The following is a 16,734-nucleotide window of genomic DNA, read 5'->3' on the forward strand; positions in this document are numbered from 1 at the left end:
AAAAAAAAAAAAGAAGAAGAAAGTTAACCGTAATTTCGTATCATTATCTACTATAAAGTCCATAATCAAAATTCCCTAAATGTTCCCAAAATGCCAAAATGTCTTTTTTTTTTTAAATAGGATCAAATTGAAGTTCATGCTTTTTATTAGGTTATTGTGCCCCATTAGTTTCTTAATCTAAGACAGCTCCTCCTGCTCTGCCTTTTCTCTTTAATCATGACATTGACTTTTGAACAGTCACATTCTGTGTTGTTATTATTTTCTGGGTTTGCCCTTATGATTACATTCATGTTACATTTTTAGACAGAGAACATCATACCTGATGTCATGTACTTCTTATTGCACGTATCACAGGATACATATTTCTGGTTGTTCCACTCTTGGCAGTCCTGTACTTGATCACTTGCTAAGACAGTGGTTCTCAACCTGTGGGTCGTGACCCCTTTGGGGGTCAAATGACCCTTTCACAGGGGTTGCCTAACACTGTCCTGCGTGTGAGATATTTATATTACGATTCATAACAGTAGCAAAATTACAGTTATGACATAGCAACGAAAATAATTATTTTATGATTGGGGGTCACCACAACATGAGGAACTGTATTAAAGGGTCATGGCATTAGGAAGGTTGAGAATCACTGTGCTAAGGTGATGCTTGCTAGATCTCTCCATTGTAAAGATGCCTTTTCTTCTTCATAACTAATAACCATCTGTGAACCCAATTATCTGCATCATGCTGACATCTGGTGTGGCACTGATGGAAAAAATATTACAAAACGGGACATTTGTGGCATTAAAATTTGTGATTGCTAATCTCACTGGGATTCCTTAACTGTAAGATGGTCTTACTCTTTCTCTAGAAAGCTTGTGTTCTTCCTCTCCACAATGATTATTTGAAAAGTTTTATCTTTTCAAATTCTTTACCTTTCTTATCACTTTGAAGATGTGCTCTTGGTTCTTTCTCCTTTCTGGAAGGAAGGAAGGGGGTGCCTCTTCTCCTTTCATAAACTAGCATAGTGGAGAAGTTAAGAGTGCTAGCAATAGAATTGAGAGTGTATGGTTTAGGATCCTAGTTTCACTACTGACTCTGGATTTTTCTGTGGCCTCACATATGAATTATTGTACCCCAGTCCTCTCAACTATAGAAGAAGAAGAATTATATTAGTACTTCATAGAGTAGTAAGGATTAAATGAAGTAAATCATTGTAAAATGCCTAGCACGGTGCCTGGTGGTATATAGTACATGTTTAGTAAATATTAGCTCTTATTACGCCATTTCTTAGGAATCTTACTGTATTAATATGGTATTTTTTTACTTTTCTTACTCCTTTGATCTCTTCTCATAACACTTAAACTTACATAAATTCTTCCTATCAAAGCCTGTGTTTGCCATATCATTATTCTCCTTTCCCATGTACTCATCCCAGTGTGTTTGGGTTTCTGCTCCCAGTGGTGTACTAAATTACCTCTGGCAAAGTCATCATTACCTCTCTAAATTCATTTTTTAATTCCCATTATCCTTCGGACTTTCATTTTTTTCTTCATAAATATCAAAATGATCTTTTAAAAAGAAGCAGCTATGATCTTACTGTTCTGTTAAAACTGGTAGATTTCCTGTATTGTTGACATAAAGTCTAGAACCTTAATACCTAACTACCCATTCTTATTTTATACATATTTTCTATTTACTTTAAGCATGGGAGGCAGATGAGTTCTTTAATTTTTTTGAACAAAACTCATATCAGAGCATTTTCAGAGTTTCACTCTGTTGCCCTCAGTAGAGTGCCTTGGCATCATAGCTCAACGCAATCTCAAACTCTTGGGCTCAAGTGATCCTCTTGCCTCAGCCTCCCAAGAAGCTGAGACTACAGGTGCCTGTCACAATACCTGTCTATTTATAGAGATGTGGTCTCACTCTTTCAGGCTGGTCTCGAACTCATGAGCTCAGGTGATCCACCTGCCTCATCCTCCCAGAGTGCTGGGATTACAGGCCTGAGCCACCATGCCTGGCCTGCATTTTGTCCCTTTTTAAGGTTTTTCTTTATTTTCATTTGCTTTCTTTGGATAGTGCTTATCCTTCTTTGAGACTTCAGCTTAAATTTATATTGTCAGTAAAATCTTCCCTGAAAAAAACCTGTATTTCATGGTTCTAGAACTGAGTATAGCTCTTAAAGTATTATTAGCACAAAGATGTACTGAATAAGGCCAGATGCGGTGGCTCATGCCTGTAATTCCACTCTGGGAATTACACTCTGGGAGGCTGAGATGGGTGGATCACCTGAGCTCAGGAGTTCAAGTCCAGCCTGAGGCAGAGCGAGACCCTGTCTCTAAAAAATAGGCGTTGTGGCAGGTGCTTGTAGTCCTAGCTACTTGGGAGGCTGAGGCAAGAGAATCACTTGAGCCCAAGAGTTTGAGGTTGCTATGAGCTATGTATGATACCACGGCACTCTACTGAGAGTAACAAAATGAGACTCTGTCTCAACAAAAACAAAAAAGGAAGAAAGATGTACTAAATGAGCAGATGGGGAAGACATGATGAACACAAAGCTGGAAGTACTTGCATTTATGTCTTCCTTTTGAAGTTGGTATAGGTGCAGTAAAAGCAAATGTTTTAAACTGTATCTCAAGACTATGTAGGCTGATGACTGTAAATCATGAATCTTTAGTTCTAATAGTTTCTTGAGTTGGCGAATGCTAAAACAAAAATGTAGTTTTTAGTGTAGAAAGTGGTTGCATCTGTGATGAGATCTGCACAAGCACATTGTCCTTCCATGAATGGGTTGCCAGGAATCCAACTGTACATATGCATGATGACAGTTGAGCATACTTGACAGAATTCTGAACATATGTGAAATAGACTTGACTTTGCTGGACAGAATTTCCAACTTAAGTGAAATAGTACTTTTCAATGTATATTTGAGAATAGGCATTTTTAAAAACTTAGACTATTTATTACTCTAATTTCTTAAAGAACTGAAATTTGGAATTCCTGGAGATAATTAATTTGTTACAGTTTGTTATGAATTCATATATTATATACAGTGTCCGATACCCTGTGTATTAATTATTTATGTGTGTAACAGGCAACTCAAAGTTATGTTGACGAATGTCCTATGGACGGATTTAGGACGAAAATTCAGAAAGACCCTACCTAGAAACGATGCTAATTTATGTGATGCCAACAAGGTACAATCAGACTCATTGCCTTCGACATCTGTTGACAGCCTAGAGACATGTCAAAAATTAGAACTTCTTCACCAAAGCCTTAATTTATCTGAAAGGTATGTTGTTCAGTATTGATTTTGTTCAACTTACCACATTTGAAATAATATAAATCCACTACTCTCAAAGATGAGATTGTTGGAAATGATCTTAAAGAAGATCTGCATATAGGTGGTGCACCCCACTCTAAAGCAAGTCTTAAAGCTGCCAGTCTTAATTTATAAACTCAGATAATGGCTCAACACTTCATTAAGCAGATTGACATGGAATTATATTTGAAAACAAGTATTGTTAGTATATTTAACTCATTCACTTTTAATTATTTGATTTCAGTATACATTTTTGCAGATTTTTTTAATGTTATAAAATGAAGATACATATATACACATAGTTGTGTAAATATATATGTGTGAATATATGTATGTTTGTATGTAGATATTTCTTGCTTTCAACATCTCTTTATTTTTTAAGGATTTACTCATTTATTATATTTTTTGCATCTTTAACATCCTTTTAAATGTTATCTAATCTAGATTTCTAAATTAGGTCCTTACCACATTTAACATTGTAAGCTTTTTTATATTTCAGATGCATTTTTTTTAAGAAAAGATGATGTTAAATTATTACCTGTGGGTTTTTAGTAGTAAATATTCAGTTTAATTTTAAGACCAATTTTGTCTTGTATTTTTGGAAAGAATTATATGTGAAATTTGGGGCTGAAAAGCAGGAATTAGCTCTAGGAATTTGTGATTTGAAACAATATCTTTTTTATATTTCCATTTATAGTTTTAGCCCTGAAATATTTATATTTTTTGGAAGATACTTCATTTTCAATTAGAATAACTTACCATTAGCTAGATGATACTTTGGTTATATGGTCTGTAATCTGAGTGATAGTATACAAGTGTTCTAAGCCAAGATAAGATAAAAATCACTAACTTTCAATAGTTATTTTTAAACAAAAGTAGAACTCATCAGAATTTTGAATAGGATATTACACATTCCATTTTTAAAAAGGGTACTTCTTTTAAAAAGGTTAAATCATCAAAATCTAAGTTTAATAAGGCATTACTTGTTATATCATACCTGGTGTAAATCTAACTTACTAAAACGCTGTATATCCTGGAGTTAGTCAACTTAGCATCAGTAACTTATAAAGCAGCTTGCTCTTATACTCCTGGATTCTGGCAGTTTTTTTCTCAGTGCAGGTGAACTAATCCCTTACTGTGCTGAAAATCTAAATAACAGGGCTAGTTAGTGAAAGGAATGACCCTTGTATTATCTTTGACTCTTTTGTCCCCCCCTCCCCCACCTCCCTGGAAGCTCAAAAGTCTTTCATTAGATTTAACTCAAAGAAGACTTCACAGAGACATAGTATAAACAAACTAATCCTCGACTCTTTTGGAAAGAAGCTAGTCTCCAGTCTCTTAATCCTGTCATTGTCCTTTTTCCAGTTAGAACAGTGTAGTGTTCCATTCTCTCAGAAGACTCTAGTGGAATCTCTATAGTTGACCATCTCCCTACATTGGCCACTTCCTCCTTAAGCTGACCTTTTTTTTTTTTTTTCTAGAAGCACAGTCTCATTATATAGCCCTGGGTAGAGTGCCATGATGTCATAGCTCACAGCAACCTCAGACTCTTGGGCTTAAGCAGTCCTCTTTGTCTCAGCCTTCTTAGTAGCTAGGACTATAGGCACCTGCACCATGCCCAGCTAGTCTTTCTGTTTTTATTTATTTTTTTGAGACAGAGTCTCACTATGTCACCCTTGATAGAGTACTGTGGAGTCACAGGTCCTAGCAACCTCAAACTCTTGGCTCAAGAGATTCTCTTGCCTCAGCCTCCTGAATAGCTGGGACTACGGGCTCCTGCCACAATACCTGGCTATTTTTTGGTTGTAGTTGTCATTGTTGTTTAGCAGGCCTGGGCCTGGCTGGAACCTGCCAGCCTCGGTGTATGTAGCCGGTGCCCTACTCACTGAGCTACAGGGGCCAAGCCGAGTTTTTCTATTTTTAGTAGAAACAGAGTCTCACTCTTATTCAGGCTGGTCTCAAAATCCTGAGGTCTAGCAATCCATCCTTCTTGGCCTCCCAGAGTGCTGGGATTATAGGTGTGCCTGCCTATGTATGATATTTTGAGATGTGATTTTATAATATTAGTAAATAAAGTTAACAAATTCTATTTTGTTTTACTTACTAATACTATTTATATACTTAGGAAAAAAATTGGACACAATCTATCAAGTGACAAATTTTAGTCCTTCCTTCCAGATTAAGAGAGTGTCAGAGATGTAATATATAGTTTGCTATACTTTAATTCCTGGTCAAATTACAGAATTTTTTGAAGTGCTTCCTAGCCCTGGGCTATCCAGGGCAGTGCACATTTATGTAGCTATACCCCAAAAGACAGCTTAAGTATTATGAATTTAATTTTTCTTTTTTTTTGAGACAGAGTCTAACTTTGTTGCCCTGGTAGAGTGCTGCAGAGTCATGATTCACAACAACCTCCAAACCCCTGGGCTCAAGTGATCCTCTTGCCTCAGCCTCCCCTGTAGCTGGGACTACAGGTGCTGTCATAATGTCTGGCTAGTTTTTTTTTTTTTTTTTTTTAACAGATGAGGTCTTACTCTTGCTTAGGCTGGTCTTAAACTCATGTGCTCAAGCAATTTACCCACCTTGGCCTCTCAGTGTGCTAGGATTACAGGCATGAGCCAGCATACCTGGCCATGAATTTAATTATTACTTCATAAATTTTTAAGGTTAACAAAGAGGTAGGTGTAATACAGTCATTGTTAAGTATTCAGTTATACACTTTTAATTTAATTTTATTTTGTAGAAATGGGGTCTCACCCTATCTCCCAGGCTGGAATGCAGTTGTGTGATCATGCCTCACTGCAGCCTTAAACTTTTGGCTTCAAGCAATCCTCTGTCAATAATCTAGAGAGTGGTTAGGATTATAGGCATGTGCCCACTGTGCCCAGGTTAATTATACATGTATACTTTTCTAATAAGATGTTATTTTCATCAAGATTGCAGAACATAATAAATCATGATAAGCACTGTTTGAAAGAGAAGTTTACAACTTTGAGTAAGACTTCAATAACATGAAAATTGAAGGCTCAGTGCCTGTAGCACAGTGGTTATGGCACCAGCCACATACACCGAGGTTGGCAGGATCGAACATAGTCTGGGCCAGCTAAACAATGAGAACTATAACAAAAAATAACTGGGTATTGTGTCAGGTGCCTGTAGCCCTGGCTTCTTGGGAGGCTGGGGCAAGAGAATAGCTTAAGCCCAAGAGTTTCAGGTTGCTGCGAGCTGTGATGCCACAGCGCTTTACTGAAAGCGACATAGTGAGACTCTGTCTCAAAAAAGAAAAAAAAAAACCCAAAACAAAATTGAATGAAAAAAAATTTTTTTTGATACAGAGTCTCACTATGTTGCCCTCAGTAGAGTGTCATGGTGTCATAGCTTACAGCAACCTCCAACTCCTGGGATTAAGTGATCCTCTTGCCTCACCCTCCCACCTATAGCTGGGACTATAGGTGCCCACTGCAATGTCCGGCTAGGTTTTTTAGAGATGGGGTTTCCCTCTTGCTCTGGCTGATCTTGAACACCTGAACTCAGGTGATCCGCATGCCTCAGCCTCCCAAAGTGTTAGAATTACAGGCATGAGCCACCGAGCCCAACCTGAATTTTCATTTTTTGTGTACTTACCATGTGTCAGGAATTGTGCTAACTACTTTCTGTCTATTATTTCATTTAGTCTTAACCTCATGTTAGGTAGATATTATTATTCTCCTTTTAGAGATGAGACTAATACTAAGAGGTAGAAATTATGGTAAATTAACTTGCCCAAGGTTATATAGTAATAGGTGATGCAATCAGAATCCAAACCTGTTGTTCCCAAAATCATGCGTAATTACTTCCTTTTTACACTTCAGAACTTTAATTTTTCTCAAGTTAAGGTAGGGGTTGGACTTTACTACATATTGTATATTACATCTAATGCATTAATCAAAAATTTCCACTTATTTTTTAGATATTCCTGTGGGATTTGTTCACATAGTAAAAGAATATTTTTTCATTAAAAGTTATACTATGGTAGACAGGCTGAGATAGTGTCTTGAATCTTCTCATGGACTCAGAGAACCTCACACAGCTCTGAGGCTTCAGAGATGGAGGTTCTAGCACAGCTTGATTTAATCTCTTCAAGCTGTTTATGGTTGAGTTTTGAATATTTTTTTTTTTTAAGAGACAGAGTCTCACTTTCTTGCCCTTGGTAGGGTGCTGTGGCATCACAGCTCACAGCAACCTCCAGCTCCTGGGCTTAGGCAATTCTCCTTTCTCAGCCTCCCAAGCAGCTGGGACTACAGGCACCTGCCATAATACCCAGCAATTTTTTTGTTGCAGTTTGACTGGGGCTGGGTTTGAACCCACCACCCTTGGTATATGGGCTGGCGCCATACTCACTGAGCCACAGGCGCCACCCGAGTTTTGAAATTTTTCTTGTCTAGGAAAGACTTTCAACGGTTTGTCTTAGAAGGTCTCATTTTCTTCTTTTTTCATTCCCTTTTTTTTCTTTTTCTTTTTTTAAAATCTAGCACCAAAGGGAATCATGCAATAATAGGATGATCATTTATTATTCAGAGAAGAATTGTAGCCCTTGGAAATTTTCCCTTTCCTTCTTGATATTTGCACTGCTATTTCAGTTAAATTGTTCTTTTCAACATTTTATGTGAGACTAATGTGTTGACTCCTCAACTCCTCTATTTTGGAGAAACAGCTTGTTTTTCAAGTGACACAACATTTTAAAACATATATAAATAATATTGTAGGCAGGTACTTAAACAAAGATACTAAATGTTTATATTGCAATAAAATCAGTCACATGAATTTTTTTGGTTGACAGAAACACTGGACATTTCTTTGATGTGTTTCCAAATATGTTCCAAAATTTTTCTATACTTAAATACTACAGATTTGTAATTTTTTTTTATTATGAGAAACATTTATGAATTCAGTAATAATAGGGGACCTTGCAGAGATGTCCAACTGTGGATTTCATTTAGTCTTAACCTCATGTCAGGTAGATATTATTCTTCTCCTTTTAGAGATGAGACCAATACTTATCTGTGGTGGCAGATGTCATGAAAATTATCCATGGACCTTTTCTTTTGCGCATCAGTTTTCGTTAGTGTTTGTGTATTTAACATGTGGCTCAGGATTACTCTTCTTTTTTTAATGTGTAACAGAGAAGAAAAAAGGCTGGATACTCCTGAATTTAGTATATCAGATTCTCTCATCTCTTTAAAGTAAGATTTTATAATTATTTGGAAAAAAACGATTCTAACTTGACTGAAATCTTCTTTGCTAATATTTCTGTATTTCTCCTTTATTTTTATTTTATTTTTTTTTCTGAGACAGAGTCTCACTATGTCGCCCTTGGTAGAGTGACGTGGTGTCACAGCTCACAGCAACCTCAAACTCTTGGGCTTAAGCAATTCTCTTGCCTCAGCCTCCCAAGTAGCTGGGACTATAGGTGCCCACCACAACACCCAATAGCTACCAGCTATTTTTTGGTGGTAGTTATCATTGTTGTTTTAGCAGGCCTGGGCTGGATTCCAACCCACCAGCTCTGGTGTATGTGGCTGGCATCCTAGACACTGAGCTATAGGCGTGGAGCCATGTATTTCTCTTTTATTTTTTTTTGCAGTTTTTGGCCTGAGCTGGGTTTGAACCCGCCACCTCCAGTATATGGGGCCGGTGCCCTACTCCTTTGAGCCACAGGCGCCACCCAGGTATTTCTCTTTTAGTATTGAGAATCACACTTGACTTTCCATTAATGATTTATTTCATAGCAATGCATAGTGTAAGGTCAGATAAAAGAAATTTTGAAACTCCTACTTTGCTCCTTTTTCTACTTCTGATCTAGCATTTTTAAGGCGGGTTCTGTCAGGCATCAAATGTACAAAGAAGACAATACTTACTCCTTCTATTTTGATATGATAAGAGAGATAAAAGTATCTCTGCCCTCCCTTACTCATAATTAGAGGTATACTAGGTGGCAGATTTCCTTTCCCTTCTTTCTTCTTTTATAAACCCAGTGAGTTAAATTTAGTCTTAGCCTTTATTTTTAGGTTGTATATACTACTTGATAATTGCAGCCCTGGGTGGTGCCTGTGGCTCAGTGAGTAGGGTGCCGGCCCCACATACCGAGGATGGTGGGTTCGAACTCGGTCCTGGCCAAACTGCAACATAAAATAGCTGGGCGTTGTAGCGGGCACCTGTAGCCCTGTAGTCCCAGCTACTTGGGAGGCTGAGGCAAGACAATCACCTAAGCACAAGAGCTGGAGGTTGCTGTGAGCTGTGATGTCACAGCATTCTACCGAGGGTGATAAAGTGACACTCTGTCTAAAAAAAAAAAAAAAATAATTGCAGCCTTATTTTAAAATAGTGATCGGGCTAGGTGCCCAGGTGGCTTATGCCTGTAATCCTAGTACTCTTTGAAGCCAAGGCAGGTGGATTGCTTGAGTTCAGGACTTCCAGACCAGCCTGAGCAATAGTGAGACCCTGTCTCTACCAAAAATACAAAAAAAAAAAAATTAGCTGGGCATGGTGGCAGACACCTGTAGTCCCAGCTATTTGGGAGGCTGAGGCAAGAGGATTTGCTTGAGCCCAAGAATTTGAGGTTGCTATGAGCTTTGGCACCACAGCATTCTACTACCCACAGTGACAGAGTGAGACTTTGTCTCAAATAAAATAAAATGGTGATTACTCTAGAAATAGATATTTTCAAGGGTTTTCTGAATTCTCTATGAAAAAGCTCAGTTATCTGGAATCCTCTGGCAAATAAGTATTGAGGATAAAGTATAATAGAATAAAACAAACAGAAAACACTAAAAGATAATAGGCCCAGGTCCTTCCATTAGGAAGTGCTGTGTTAATTTTCTTTCTTTCTTTTTTTTTTTTTTTTTTTTTTTTTGAGAGAGGGCCTCACTCTGTTGCTCAGGCTAGAGTATAGTGGCTTGATCATTATCTCACTGTAGCCTTGAACTTCTGGGCTCAAATGATCCTACTCAGCCTCCCGAATAGCTAGGACTATGTGTTCTACTACTCTGGCTAATTTTTAATGTTTTTTGTAGAGAAGGTGTCTCACTATACTGTTATTGGAACTCCTGGCCTTAGTTCCAAGCTCTTGGAACTCTTGATCCTCTTGCCTCCCAAAATGTTGGGATTACAGGAGTGAGCTACTACACCTGGCCCATTTAATTTTTCTGAATTTTGGTTTCTTCATGTTTAAAATAATGAAAGGACTAATTTATTTTAAAGTTCTCCAAAGATCTGCAATTTTATGCTATCTGGAACATAGTGAAAAGAATATAGTGCCTTTATGTAGTGAAAATAGAATATCTTTAATAATACAACAAATGTAACAACATACAGTGAATTTCACGTATCCACCCTAAAAAGTATAGGCACGCCTTGGAGATATTGCAGCTCACCATAATAAGGCAAATATTGTAATGAAATGAGTCACACAACATTTTTGATTTTCCAGTGCATATTAATGTTATGTTTGCACTATAGTATAGTCTATTAAGTGTTCGATAGCGTTATATCTAAAAACCACATTATTATTAAAAGATGCTGACAATCGTCTGAGCCTTTAGCAATTTATAACCTTTTTGCTTGTGGAGGTTCTTACTTCCATGTTGGTGGCTGCTCACCAAAGGTTGGGGTGGCTGTGGCAGTTTCATAAAATCAGACAACAGTGATGTTTGCCATATTGACAGAATCTTCTTTTCATGAAAGATTTCTCTGTAGGCTCAGTGCCTATAGCTCAGCAGCTAGGGTGCCAGCCACATGCACGTGGTTGGCAGGTTTGAACCCGGCCCAGGCCTGCCAAACAGCAATGACAACTACAAACAGACAAACAAAAAATCTGGCATTGTGGTGAGTACCTGTAGTCCCAGCTACTTGGGAGGCTGAGGTAAGAGAATTGCTTGAACCCAAGAGTTTGAGTTTGCTGTGAGCTGTGATGCCAGGGCACTGTACCAAGGGTGACATAGTAAGACCCTGTCTCAAAAAAAAAAAAAAGAAAAAAAAGAAAAAGAAAAATTTCTCTGTAGCATGCAATGCTATTTGATACCGTTTTACCCCCAGTAGAACTTTTAAAATTGGAGTCAAGTCTCTTCTAGGGTATCCAACCTATGGCCCACCTGTGGCCCCTGGGCTGCATGTGGATTATTTGAGGACTGTTTTGTTTTTCTGCCATGTTGGATAGCACAAGAATTATGCACAGAACTTTATTTTGCTCATCAGCTTTTGTTAGCGTTTGAGTGTTTATTGTGTGGCCTAGGACAACTCTTCTTCTAATGTACAGCAGGAAAGAAAACAGGGTGGTGACCCCTATACTCTGCCACTGCTTTATCAACTATGTTTATGTAAAATTCTAAATCCTTTGTGGTCATTTCAAGAATGTCACAGCATCGTCACCAGGAATAGATTATGTCTCAAGAAACCACTTTCTTTACTCATCCATAAGAAGCAACTCACATCTGTTCAAATTTATTATGAGACTGTAGCAATTTAGCTCCATCCTCAGACTCACTTCTAATTCTGTTCTCTTGCTATTTCCACCACATCTAGTTACTTCTTCCACTGCAGTCTAGAACCTCTCAAAGTTGTCATCCATGAGAGTTGGAATTAACTTCTTCCAAACTCCTGTCAATGTTGATATTTTGACCTCTATCCAGGAATCGTGAATGTTCTTTTTTGTTTTTTCTTTTTTTTTTCTTTCAGAATGTAATGGGGGTACAGACATTTTAGTTACATGCATTACTTTTTGTCCAGTTTGAGTCAAGGTCAATATTCTTTTTTTTTTTTGAGATAGAGTCTCACTTTATTGCCCTCGGTAGAGTACTGTGGCGTCACAGCTCAACAGCAACCTCCAACTCCTAGGCTTAAGCTATTCTCTTGCCTCAGCCTCCCGAGCAGCTGCCTGCCACAGGTGCCTGCCACAATACCTGGCTATTTTTTGTTGCAGTTTGGCTAGGGCTGGGTTCAAACCCACCACCCTTGGTATATGGGGCTGGTGCCCTACCCACTGAGCCACAGGCCCAAGGTGAATATTCTTAATGGCACCTAGAATGGTTAATCCTTTCTGAAGGTTTTGAATTTACTTTGTTCATGTCAGTGGAATCACTATGGCAACTGTAGCTTTATGAAATGTACTTCTCAAATAATGACATTTGAAAGTTGAAATTGCTCCTTGATCCAAGGATAGCAGAATAGGTGTCATTTTAGTGGCTTGAAAACAACATTAATGTCCTTGTATATCTTCATCAGAGACTGTAGGTAATTAGATGCATTTTCAATGTACAGTAATATTTTGAAAGGATTCTTTGTTTTCCTGAGCAGTTGTTCTTAAAGGCAGGCTTTAAAGATTCAATAAACCAACTGGATTCTGTGGCTTATGGCTGTAATCATAGCACGTTTAGAGGTAGAGTCAGGAGAATTGATGAGGCCAGAAGCTTGAGACTAGCCTGAGCAACCCTACAAGACCCCATCTCTACAACAAATAGAAAAATTAGGTGGATGAGATGATATGCTCCTATATGCCCAACTACTCAGGAGATTGAGGCAGGAGAATTACTTTAGCCCAGAGTTTGAGGTTGTAGTGAGCTATAATGAGGCAGGCAAGAGAGCAAGACCCTGTCTCAAAAATAAAAGAAAAAAAAAAAAAACAAGAAAAACAAGATTTAGTAAACCATGCTGTAAACAGATGTATGTGTTGACACCAGGCTTTGCTATTTCATTTATAGAACACAGAGTAGATTTTTCATAATTCTGAAGGGCCCAAAGATTTTCAGAATGATTAATGAGTATTGACTTCAACTTGAAGACACCAATTCTGTTAGCCCCTGTTAAGAGAATCAGCCTATCCTTTGAAGCTAGACATTGACTTCTCTAGCTATGAAAGTCCTGATTAGCATCTTCTTCCAGTAGGAGGCTATTTTGTTTACTCTGAAGATCTGTTGTGTAGTATCACTACCTTCATAATTAAGTTATGTAGATCTTGAGGGTAGCTTGCTGTTGCTTCTGCATCAGCACTTGCTGCTTTACTGGGACTTTTATGTTCTGAAGACACCTTGTTTTCTCAAACCTCATGAACCAACCTCAGGTAACTCACTTTGTTGCCGTTGATAGAGTGCTTTGGCGTCATAGCTCACAGCAACTTCAAACTCTTAGGCTCAAGAAGTTCTCTTACCTCAGCCTCCCGAGTAGCTGATACAACAGGTACCCGCCACAATGCCTGGCTATCTTTAGAAATGACTATTTTTAGAGATGAGGTCTCTTGCTCTTGCTCAGGCTGGTCTTGAACCTGTGAGTTCAGGCAATCCACCCGCCTTGGCCTCCCAGAATGCTGGAATTACAGGGATGAGCCATTGCACCTAGCCCCTCTCAAGCTTTATAAACTTTAAGAGAATTAAGGCCTTAACTTTGGATCACCAGGTGTCCTCAAACTACGGGGACATGCAGCGGGTCACATGCAGCCCGCCTAAGGACATTTATCTGGCCTGCTGGGTGTTTTTGCCACCACTGCCTGTCCTGCTTAGCAGCTGACTCATCCTGGGCCCCCCAGTCTGGTCTTCCAATGGTCTGAGGGACAGTGAACTGGCCTCCTGCTTAAAAAGTTTGAGGACCCCTGGATTAGGTGTTGGCTTAAGGGAATGTTGTGGCTGGTTTGATCATCTATCCAGACCAGTAAAACTTTTTCCATAAGACTATTTTGCTTTCTTACCATACATGTGCTCACTGGAGTAGGGCTCTTTATTTCCTTCAAGAACTTTTCCTTTGCATTTACAATTTGGTTAACTGTTACAAGAACCTAGCTATCAATCTCATCTTTTCACATGCCTTCTCCTCTACGTTTAATTATGCCTAACTTTTGATTTAAAGTGGGAGATTTGTAGCTCTTCTTTTCACTTGAACACTAAGAGATGATAGTAGGGTTATTAAGTGGCCTAATTTCAATATTGCTGTGTCTCAGGCGTTAAGAAGGCCCAAGGAGAGGGGAAGAGATGGGCCTGTTGGTAGAGTAGTCAAGATACAGAAAGTCAACATTGTACATGAGCTCAGTTCTTGGTGTCCCTAAACAAATATGGTAGCATCAAAGATCACTGATCACAGTTCATTATAATGCATATAATGATAATGAAAAGTTTGAAATATTGAGAGAATCACTAAAATGTGACACAGAGACACAAAGTGAACACATTCTTTTGGAAAAATGGTGCTGATAGATTTGCTTAACTCACAGTTGCCACAAACTTTCAATTTGTAAAACATGCGGTATCTGTGAAGTACAATAAGGTGAGGTGTGTCTGTATTCAGGCCCCTTCTAAGTGTATCTGTTTTTCACAAAGTTCAGCAAAGTACTGCTAGTGATATATTGATAGCAGTTAAAGAGGGTATCCAATAAAGAGGAGTTAGGAAAACTTTAAAAATATGGTAATAAGAACTCAAAACATCATAATAATTTGAGGTGGGCAAGTCTATTCAGGACCAAATAATAGTATTCAGTGCATTACTGTAGCATGGCAAAGTGTATCAGTTGTTGTGTAATAATAATTGATTAACCAAACAATGATTACTCTATCTTCTTTTGTTTAAGAATAATATCAGGCTTATACAGTCCCATTTGATACACATATAAACTCCACCAATTAAAAGGGTTTGGAGCATTAAAAGTACACTTTACCTTCCTAAACATTTGGTTTATTGACTCTTTGATACTGTTACACATTAGCATATACATTATCATTGTATGTCCTGTTTAAATTATGAAATCTGTCCTTACCATAGGTGCCATGTGAATGATGTTTTCCTTGTTGGCATTTGTCATTTGTCAGTTAGAAATATGTAATTATCAAGGACCTTTTTGATGAATGAGAAAAAGAAAGATTTCTTGAATTGGTTGTAGTAAGTTGTGTCTTTAATAACTACTAAAAAAGAAAAAGAAAGCATTTTTTGAGAAAAGTTGATTAAAATGTCAAAGCCCTTAAAAGCAACATGAGTATAATTAACGACATCATAGTGGAACCTAATGTACACTATAATTTGTGAAAATAAATACATTGTATTTATCCAAAATTTTGAGTATTTATATGTTGATTTCTAGGGTGGTATAGGTGTAATAGTTTACTTGTGCTAAGATGACAATGTTTGAAAGTTTGTCTTCCTGGAATACATTTTTTTCTTTTTTACTGAAAACTTCAGTACAGTACACTGTTTGTTGTTCTGTGTGACAGGATGCCCAGAGTTATATTGACGAATGTCCTGGGAACGGAGTTAGGAAGAAAATACATAAAGACCCCACCTGTAACTGAGGGAAGTTTGAGTGGTACAGACAACTTGCAGTCAGAGCAACTTTCTTCATCATCTGATCGCAGCCTAGAATCTTGTCAAAATCTAAATCCTCACAAGAGCTGTTTTTTATCTGAAAGGTATGTTTAGTGATAATTTTACTCACATATCATATTTATTTTCATGTACTGTCCCCTCTTCTTTCCCCATAGATAGGTTACTGCTAAATGTGAAGTAAATGTGCTCTGATAGCATTGTGCTTTTTCTTGCCTTGTTGCTGGAATGGCTGTTGGAACCAACAGTCTCTTGCTAATAATCAGTTTCAAAAGTAGCAGTCACCATTCTGTATTTTGGGAAAATAGATGCAGACACTTAATGAAAATTGAGTTACATGTTTCGGTCTCCTAGTTTATTTGCCTGGTATGTAACTGAAGTTCATTCCCCTGACATCATCTGTTTCTCTCTTCTTCTCCATCCTATTTATCCATCTATTTGTCTGTTCATCCATCCAGTCTTATCTACTATTTTGTATTCAGATTCTAGAACTATACCTGCTACTTAGTGCTCAGTAAATATTTGTTGCATGAATAGCTGAATGCATTCCTTACCAAAATGGTTTGAGATAGCTGAACTACACACAAATGTGGCTTACTGTGCCTATAAGACAAATGCGTATCTGAAGATGCCTTGGTTTTAAGTTCTAGGAATACATTGTGTGTGGACTGGAAATAAAAAATAATATGTAGTAAAAAGCTAAGGGATGATCAATTAGTAAATTCTACTAGACTTTTAAAGTTTCATTTGCCTTAGAATCTTGAAGCTTTTGCTTTTCTTTATTATTTTTTGTTTTCAGCCTATAAAATAAGGGGTTTTTTAATCTAAGTGAAAGATTTATCCTATCTTTCCTATTTTTTCTTCTGGAACCATCCAAAGGTAACTTCTGGTTTATATTTCTGTTATAAACCTAATTACATAGTAAAGAGTACATGTATTAATAATTGCCTTTTTAATTTGTAATAAATTTATTTTGTGGGGGTTTTTTTGTTTGTTTTTTTTTTTTTTGAGACTGAGTCTCACTCTATTACCTTGGGTAGAGTGCTGTGGCATCATAGATCACAGTAATCTCAAACTCTTTTTTTTTTTTT

General features: G+C 37.6%; 1 protein-coding gene across 1 annotated transcript in view; it reads left to right on the forward strand.

Annotated features, from left to right (window-relative positions):
- Positions 1-16,734, forward strand: part of SENP7 (SUMO1/sentrin specific peptidase 7) — a 142,337-nt gene that overhangs the window by 59,623 nt on the left and 65,980 nt on the right. Inside the window, exons 5-6 of the mRNA XM_023508065.1 lie at positions 3,083-3,280; positions 15,535-15,729. Coding sequence (XP_023363833.1) covers positions 3,083-3,280; positions 15,535-15,729 — 393 coding nt within the window. The remainder of the gene's footprint in view (positions 1-3,082; positions 3,281-15,534; positions 15,730-16,734) is intronic.

This window comes from Otolemur garnettii, unplaced genomic scaffold (assembly GCF_000181295.1).
Source record: "Otolemur garnettii isolate 467f Iridium unplaced genomic scaffold, OtoGar3 scaffold00220, whole genome shotgun sequence".
NCBI classification, from domain to species: Eukaryota; Metazoa; Chordata; class Mammalia; order Primates; family Galagidae; genus Otolemur; species Otolemur garnettii.